The sequence below is a fragment of the Pinus tabuliformis genome, chromosome 1_1 (assembly GCF_031772625.1).
Source record: "Pinus tabuliformis cultivar Carrire ecotype Pingquan chromosome 1_1, CPIR1, whole genome shotgun sequence".
NCBI classification, from domain to species: domain Eukaryota; kingdom Viridiplantae; phylum Streptophyta; class Pinopsida; order Pinales; family Pinaceae; genus Pinus; species Pinus tabuliformis.
Window position 1 is genome coordinate 569,835,298 of NC_142297.1, and position 9,677 is coordinate 569,844,974.

General features: G+C 37.1%; 1 protein-coding gene across 1 annotated transcript in view; it reads right to left on the reverse strand.

Moving 5' to 3' along the window:
- LOC149214452 (uncharacterized) overlaps nucleotides 1-1,780 on the reverse strand; it is a 37,234-nt gene extending 35,454 nt beyond the window's left edge. The window contains exon 1 of the mRNA XM_089392309.1: nucleotides 1,260-1,780. Coding sequence (XP_089248435.1) covers nucleotides 1,260-1,771 — 512 coding nt within the window. The 5' untranslated portion in view covers nucleotides 1,772-1,780. The remainder of the gene's footprint in view (nucleotides 1-1,259) is intronic.
- Nucleotides 1,781-9,677: the final 7,897 nt, after the last annotated feature.

Here is a 9,677-nt window from a genome sequence, read left to right on the forward strand (position 1 = left end):
CATAGCTGCTCGTGATTTCGCAAATCAAACTTTTCCAAAGGGAATGACACAAAATTCACTGGATGCAGTCACTAAGTTGTGGATTAGACCAAAATAGGTTGGAGCTTCCATCCAGCCTAAGTCTTTCAAAACTCGTGCAACACAGGTGGGGCAAACCATAACAAATCAAACTTTTCAAAGGAAATGATACAAAAACGCGTGCAACATAGGTGGGGTAAACCATAACAAATCAAACTTTTTCAAAGGAAATGATACAAAAATCACTGGATGCAGTGACTAAGGTGTTAATTACACCAAAATAGTTTGGAGCTTGCATCCAGCCTAAGTCTTTCAAAACTCGTGCAGCACAGGTGGGGCAAACCATAACAAGAATAGAATCTATTGGACAGCATTCAATAAGCAGTCAGCCATGCAGCATTAAAGTCAATATAAAACTGGGATATACAGCATCATATGTCCAGCATTTCAATATAAATCTGGGATGTATGTATATCCCAGTTTTATATTGAAATGCTTGAAATATGATGCTATATATCCCAGTTTATATTGCATTTAATCCTTCCCTGTTTGTTGCATAATGCTTGTCCCTATTGGACAACTGTTCACTTCATCAAACTCACTAACTGTCAATAACATGTTTTTCAAAATTAGATTCTTTCCTGGGGAGAAGTTTAAATGTTATATGGTTTGGATTTTTTTACACAATGGTTAAATAATTTTTTATCAAATTGTAATTTTTCATCATTGAAATTGTATATTTAAATGTATAAATATATTTATTACCTCAAAAATACTTAAGCCACTGACAATCTTCAATTCATATCTATAATCCAACAATTCTTCTAAATTTTTAGACAGATTCTAAATATAAAAATGGTCGAAATGGCCAGGAAAAATCCAAATTATAGTAGGTTTAGATAATGCTATTTTACAGCCCTCAAGTGTATACCCATACATATGTGTATTTACATCGGTGTCTGTGCAAGTGTACATATTTGTGTTGTTCATATGACGGGTGTATGCGGCCATTTCTAGATAGGTACATATGTATGAATGAATAAAAAATTGATGCAAATCAAAACAGCCCTGTGTACAAAAATTACTTACAGGTTTGCTCTGAGGGCATTCCCAGTTTCTTGCGAGCTCCATATATATATACATAATGGGTGTATGTGGTCATTTCCAGATAGGTAGATAGGCGTGAATGAATAAAAAACTGAATGTGAATCAAAACAACCCAGTGTATAAAAATTACTTACAGGTTTGCTCTGAGGGCATTCCTCTCAAAGAATTCCCTCAGTATCTTGGAAGTTCCATCCACGTAGTCGTCCTTCTGAACCTTTGCAGCGTAACTGTTGTACCAATTTTTCCATTCAGGCAGGACTTGTGTGAGCAGATCAGTGAACTCTCTCTTGGCTTGGGCTCTAGGCATATCCCCGAGAGCCTTCCATGCTTCTTGTTTTACCCTGAGAGCGTAATCAATTGCAAGAGAGCCATCCTGTCCACTAGGACAAGGGCCATCCAGTGCCTGGGCTTTATAAGCATACAGCAGAGCTTTAGATTCTTCCGGCAGGAATTGTAAGGATGCAGAAGGACCTTTGGCCAGGAAGAGCATGGCTCTTTCCCATTCTTCTTCCGCCCATGTTTTTACGTTTTTGGACCCTGACTGTGAGATCCCCTCGATCTTGATAATTCTCCTCTTTCCTTCACCCATTTTCCCTAAAACTTGCACAGTATCAAATCCCATTTTGGGAGATCGTATATATCTCATTTAATGGCTTTTTTTTTCCGGAAATTTAAATTTAATGGCTTATCTATTTGTAAGAGTTTTATCGGTTATCATTTCTTTATTTTGTTTTTGGTTTTATATGTGGATGTGTACGAGAGAGGTGAATATGTAATACTCTATTTGATATTATCGGGATTGTTCAAAATTCTAAAAACTATTTTTAATTTATTTATTTTGCGTTAAAATATAATTTTTTTTAAATATGTTTTTTAATTTAACCTTTTTTTTTTATAGATAAATAGTAATTAATTTGTTAGGTTTATCGATTATTTAAAAGAGGAATTTTTAATTTTTAAAATGATTAATTTTTATCATTTTATTGATAAAATTAATTTATATCTGTTTTTATTTTTGATCTATCTAGTGTTGAGAGATCAAATCTCTTTTCACCATAAGAATTTTAAGTGTTGAGAGATCAAATTTCTCGGTGCATTTTGAGTTAAGATGAATCTTTGTTGGTTTAATTACTAGCAATTGCACCACATGTTGCAAAGGTTTTGAGTTAAGATGAATCTTGGTTGGTTTAATTACTAGCAATTGCACCACATGTTGCAAAGGAAACGCCTAGCATAGGAAAGAATAGCATAGAAGAAAGAATATGTTATATGGTATGTAATTTAATTGAATATTTAAATATTCAGTTAAGGACACAACAGAATTTTAAACAGTGTCATCATGGTTTGACAACCCAGTGTTGAGAGATCAAATCTCTTTTCACCATAAGAATTTTAAGTGTTGAGAGATCAAATTTCTCAGTGCATTTTGAGTTAAGATGAATCTTGGTTGGTCTAATTACTAGCAATTGCACCACATGTTGCAAAGGTTTTGAGTTAAGATGAATCTTGGTTGGTTTAATTACTAGCAATTGCACCACATGTTGCAAAGGAAATGCCTTAAGGCGATAGCATAGGAAAGAATAGCATAGAAGAAAGAATATGTTATATGGTATGTGATTTAATTGAATATTTAAATATTCAGTTAAGGACACAATAGAATTTTAAACAATGTCATCATGGTTTGACAACTGTTATGAAACCAGTTCAAGAAAAGATAGAAAAGATAGATCAACGCCTTAGAATTCAGCCTCTTCGAGGGGGCAACCTCCTTTACATTACATAAATGAACAATTCTTGGATGATACAAATGACAAAACCTCCTTTCTATATATAGGAGTCTAAGGAGTCACAATATAATCCAGCCGACCTAACAATAATAATATAAAGCCACAAAAATAACAATAGAGGGATTCTATGGGGCACAAAAATAACAATATGGGGGTAATAGGGGCACAACAATATAAATAAGGGGTATAACTACAATAGTAATGGGGTAATCACTAGTATTATAGGGACCCAACATGCCCCTCTCCTTCAAAAAAGTGTTGTCCTCAACGCTTGAGTAGTTCTGGATACTTCTGCATAAAATTCTCATCCTCCCATGTGGAATCTTCAGCGGATAAGTTCTTCCACTTGATAAGATACTCTGAAATTGATCGATTTCGTAGCTGTCGAGTTCTTGTTTCTGTGACTGCTTCCGGTTCCAATATAATTTTTCCTTCCTCGTCAAGTTCTGGCAATATTGTTTGAATTGGGAGCTTGTCGCCTATAACCTTCTTTAAACATGAAACATGGAAAACTGGGTGCAATCGAGAAGCTGCAGGAAGCTCCAATTTGTATGCCATAGTACCAATCTTTTGCAACACCTTGTACGGACCATAATACTTTGGTGATAATTTATTATCCTTCTTAGCTTGCTTTAGGGACATTTGCTTATATGGTTGTAGCCGTAGGAATACCCAATCACCTACATCAAAACTTCTTTCACTGCGATGTTGATCTGCCTGTTGTTTCATTCTATTTTGTGCCAACACGAGGTTATCCTTTAAGAGTTGGAGGACTTGTTGTTGATGTTCGATGTGATGTTCCACTGCCTGAACCTTAGAATTTTCTCTTAAATATGATGTGATGGATGGTGGTTGATACCCATAAAGTGCCATAAATGGGGTCATTTTTGTTGCTGTATGGAAGGAAGTGTTATACCACCATTCAGCCAGAGGCAACCATTTGACCCATTGTGTCTGTTTATCAGATACAAAGCAACGAAGATATCCTTCCAAACATTTGTTTACTATCTCAGTTTGCCCATCAGATTGAGGATGATAAGATGAGCTATGAGCTAACTGAGTACCAAGACAAGAAAATAATTCTGTCCAAAAATTTCCAGTGAAAATGGGATCTCTGTCACTTACAATAATCTTTGGGTTTCCATGTAGCTTTTGAACTGTTTCCATAAATGCAGTAGAAACTGTACTGGCTTTAAATGGATGTGATAATGCACAAAAGTGTGCATACTTGGTAAGTCTGTCAACTACCACCATGATGACACTCTTTCCCTCAGACTTGGGTAAACCTGTGATAAAATCCATTGAAACCTCCTCCCAACGTTGGCTTGGAATGGATAAAGGTTGTAATAGACCTGGTGTCTTAATTGTTTCAACTTTATTTTGTTGGCAAACCAAACATTCCGCCACAAACTTTTGAATATCTGATTTAAGGCCATCCCAAAAAAAATCCTTCTTAACCCTGTGGTAAGTTTTTAAAAATCCTGAGTGCCCTCCTAAGGGAGAAGTGTGCAATTCCATAAGAATCTTTTGTTTTAGCTGGGAATTCTTACAGAGGTATAAGCGATCTTTGTACCATAACGAATCATTTTGCCAGCTAAATGTATCAGAAGTACTGGAATCTTGTTGTAGCTTTCGAATAAGTGCCCACACTTCTTCGTCATTCTTCCATTCCTCCTTTGCTTCGTTTATCCAATCTGGTTGGATAATAGAAATGGCACACAACAATGCTTCCACATCCTCATCCTTTCTTGAGAGTGCATCTGCCACCACATTTTGCTTCCCTTTTTTGTAGATGATTTCAAAGTCATAACCCAACATCTTTGTGACCCACTTTTGTTGCTCTTCAGAGGATAATCTTTGTTCTAAAAAGTATTTAAGGCTATCATGATCCGTTTTTACCTTGAAGTGTCTTCCCATTAGGTAGGGTCGCCATTTCTTAAGTGCATGGAGTATTGCCAACATTTCCTTCTCATAAATAGCTTTGCTTAAAAACTTTCCCTTGATTGGACGACTTTCAAAAGCAATGGGTCTTTCATCTTGCATTAGAACAGCACCAATTCCATTTCCTGAAGCATCACATTCCACAATAAAGGTTTTTGTGAAGTCCGGTGTAGCTAAGACCGGTGCTTGGCACATTGCCTCTTTAAGATGTTCAAAGGCCTTTGTTGCTTCCGGAGTCCATGAAAATGAATCTTTCTTCAATAATGTTGTTAGAGGTGCTGCTATTCTCCCATAATTCTTAACAAACTTGCGATAATACCCTGTCAACCCAAGAAATCCTCGCAGATGCTTTATGGATGTGGGGATTTTCCATTCCTTAATGGCTTTAATTTTGCTAGGGTCTACCTTAACTCCTTCATGAGATACAATATGACCCAAATATTCCACCTCCTGGACTCCAAAGAAACATTTGGATCTTTTTGCATATAATTGTTTCTCCTCCAATAGTTGTAGCACCTTGTCAACATGTTCAACATGATCCTTCCAAGACTTGCTGTAGATTAGTATATCATCAAAAAATACTAACACAAATTTTCTAAGGAATGGTTTGAAAATTGAATTCATCAAACCTTGAAATGTTGAAGGTGCATTGGTAAGGCCAAAAGGCATGACCAAAAATTCATAATGACCCTCATGAGTTCTAAATGCCGTTTTCGGAATGTCTTCAATCTTCATTCTGATTTGATGATATCCCGAACGAAGATCCAACTTGGTGAAGTAAATTGATCCATGCAATTCATCCAGTAATTCATCAATGACAGGAATGGGGAACTTATCTTTAATAGTGAGCTTGTTGAGCTCCCTATAATCTGGACACATGCGCCATGATCCATCCTTCTTGTGCACCAATACTACTGGAGCTGAGAAAGAACTTTGACTCGGTTGAATTATACCAGCCTCTAGCATTTCTGCAACCATACGTTCAATTTCACTTTTTTGGACATATGGATATCTGTACGGCCTGATGTTTGGAGGAACACTTCCTGGAATCAGATGAATAGCATGATCATGATCACGCATAGGTGGGAGACCTTTGGGAGTCTCAAATACCTTGGAATGATTGTCCAGGACTTTTTGGAGATCTGGAGAAATAGATGATTCCAATGTGGAAACATCTAGCGAACATAATTGTGCAATTACACCTCTTTGCTCCTTTTTTAGAAGCTTTGTCATGCCATTAGAGCTGATTATCTTTCCTGGTTTCCCTGCAATACCCCTTAATTCAACTTCCTTTCCTTCCACAGAAAATTTCATGAAAAGTTCTTGAAAATTAAAAGCTATTGTACCCAAGGATTGTAGCCATTGGACTCCTAGTACAACATCAGCACCTCCCATTGGAATGGAAAGCATTGGGCTAGTCAATACATATTCTCCCATGGATAGCTTGATATTATGGCACTTTCCAGAACAATTTATTGTTCCTCCATTTGCAATCATCACTTGACACTCTGGTGCTGGATATAGGAAGCAATTCAATTCTTTTGCTACCCTACAATGAATAAAATTGTGGGTGCTTCCTGAATCAATCAACACTATTACCTTTTTCTTCTTGATTTGTCCTTCTATCTTGATGGTTTGAGGAGTGGTAATTCCCGCCAATGCATTACAAGATATGGTCGGATTTATTTGTTCTTCATCTAGGCTTTGTTCCTGGAATATATCCTCTTCTTTTGACCTTTCTTGCTCCTTTTCTTCTTCCTCTTCACAATCTATGTAGAATAATTTCTTCTCAGCACACTTATGACCTTTTGTGTATTTGCTATCACAATTGTAACAAAGCCCTTTTGCTCTTTTTTCTTCCAATTGTTGTGGTGTCAACCTTGTAGGTTGTGGAAGACTATGGGCAACAACACTTCCATCTTTATAGTTGTGAATGGTATGCTTCCTAGTTGCCATAATTTTGCTTTCCATTTTTCTTGCTAACCTGAATGCCTTCTCTAATGAATCAGGTTCCCAAAGGCGCACATCATGTTGGATATTATCCTTTAAAGACCCTATGAACACATCAATCCTATGCTCCTCTGGAATATCTTTTACCCTTATGTTCAATTTTTGGAACTCCTCAATGTGCTCCATTATTGAACCCTTTTGTTTGAGACTTATCAATTGGCTAAAAAAAGTGTTGCTTTTTGTATCCTCATAATGTGCTATCAATTCTTCCGTAAAAATTGCCCAAGTGATAAATTGTTTACGAGAACAAAGCCATTGATACCATACAAACTGATTTGGTTCCAAATATAAAGTTGCCATACGTACCTTTTGTGTGTTTTGCACATTATTGAGATCGAAGAATTGCTCCATCTGTAATATCCATGTGGCGGGATCCTTGCCATCAAACTTCCTCATATCGATTTTTGGAACATGGTGAGTCTTCGATCCAACATTAGAGTCTATGGAATCATGATTAACATTTCTTTTGTTCTCATCATGAGTTTCCTTTACTACCTTTTCACCATTAGTGACCCTTTCTTGTAGCAACTTCTTCAATTCTTCCATGTCTGTCTTCAAATCTATCTTCAAATTTACCATCGAATCCTCCATCTTAGCTTCCATGCCCTTTATCTTAGATCCCACGCCATTTATCTTAGATTCCACGCCATTTATCTTAGATTCCACGCCACTTATCTTAGCTTCTGTTAGCTTTTGTGAGCGTGACATTTGTTGCACTTGTTCTTGTAATTTTGATATATCATGTAGCATTTCTTCCTCTTCTTCATGAGTCATGCTAGAGCTTTCAGGTTCCTTACTAGGTGTTTGCATTTTCTTTCCTCGGGGCATCAGTTACCGATAATAATGCTTTACTATGCCCTTTGAATTCCGTTAAACCAAGCTTACACAAAAATTTAAAAAAAAACTACACACCTTTTTTCACTTTATAGAAGCCTGATATTGAATCTGATGTATCTCTGTAATTTCGGATCATCCAGTTCTAAAATTGCTACCTGTAGTAGCCTTCTATGTCCTCTTTCCAATGCCACAAGTCTGAGCCAAATTGGATTCTCCAAGGAAGAGTTATGTGAAATCTCCCACAGTGACTTGCTTTTAGACTGGTTCAGTAGAGCGAACTTGTACGACGTGCCACGAGTCACTGTTTCAACCTTTGAATCTGAAACACACATACAAGAAACTACAGTCCGTCCTCTTTCTGTACCTTCTTACGAAATTTCAATCCGATCCCCAGAGAGAAAGTTATGACGATTTTCCCCAGGTCACCTGTTTTGAATGTAATTCAGGAGTCTGCAAAAAGACCAACTTCCTCAGATCATATCTCCGCAAATATCGCGCGAAAAGCTCTGAAATTCGGACCCAAGGTTCAGCGCGATTTCTTCTCAAATGGGTTTTTTTTTGCGACTTCTGAAACGTCACAAAAAAAAAGTTATAGCGAAAATGGCACGATGACCTGTTTGGAGCAGCGAAACCCTAGAATCCAAAGCTCTGATACCAAATGTTATGAAACCAGCTCAAGAAAAGATAGAAAAGATAGATCAACGCCTTAGAATTCAGCCTCTTCGAGGGGGCAACCTCCTTTACATTACATAAATGAACAATTCTTGGATGATACAAATGACAAAACCTCCTTTCTATATATAGGAGTCTAAGGAGTCACAATATAATCCAGCCGACCTAACAATAATAATATAAAGCCACAAAAATAACAATAGAGGGATTCTATGGGGCACAGAAATAACAATATGGGGGTAATAGGGGCACAACAATATAAATAAGGGGTATAACTACAATAGTAAGGGGGTAATCACTAGTATTATAGGGACCCAACAACAACCCACATACGTAAATAGATGGAGCAGAATGGGCACAGAGAAAAGAATGAAAAATAGGTTAAGGGTCATAAAGGTGTAGCTCAAGGAGCTTTAAATTTCCTACTAATTTCTAAGGACACAACTGCCATCAATATCAACTTTTCAAGAAAACACCTTCACGAAGAGGTTTGTAGACCCATCATTGTATGGTGTAAAGAATTGTTCGGTGGACAGAATACCATCCTAGTAAACAACCTTCAATCCAACCATTAACATGACTTAGCGGTTGGGCTGACCATATGAAGGCTTTTGGGCAGAGGGTTTGTTGTGGGAAGGTTTTCTAGTGGAAGGCATGGTATTGCAAGACATGGGTCTCCAATGAATACACATGGCAAAGGAGTTATTAGTCCAGATACAACTATAGTTTTTCTTGTTCAGAATGATATAGACAATCTAGACAAGCAAACAATTGGGGCATCTATTGGTCAGTGGCCAACCCTTTATTGGTTTGATGAACACACTTTTCTCTTACATGGAATTTTATCAATGTATGATTGAGTGATGATGATACTATTTTTTAGGGCATGGACATGCTTTGGCAGTGGGGTACATCATAGCCATAATGTTAAAGGGGCACTAAGCATAAGAAAATCCTTAACAAACTAGAGCAATTGGACCATAAATGTGAGTTTAATCAATGCTATTTGGGGGATGAGGATCCAAGGAAGGCTGTGAGAACCCAAAAGAAGATGGAAAATTTGCTACGGCCAAGGAAGAAGGGCAGGGCAAGATAGATGTGGCAGTCACCCAAGATGTAAAAGCTATTGGAGCCAATCCAGGAGTGGGTACTCCCCTACCTTCATCAACATTTCTTCAAGCTTAAACTTTGATGATTGGCCTAGGCCATCACAAATTAATTGTTGGACTGTGCTCTCCTTTTTTTGATATGCTAGTGTTGTTGGTAAATCCTATAGTTAGTTCTAGATTTAAATTTAATAGTCAT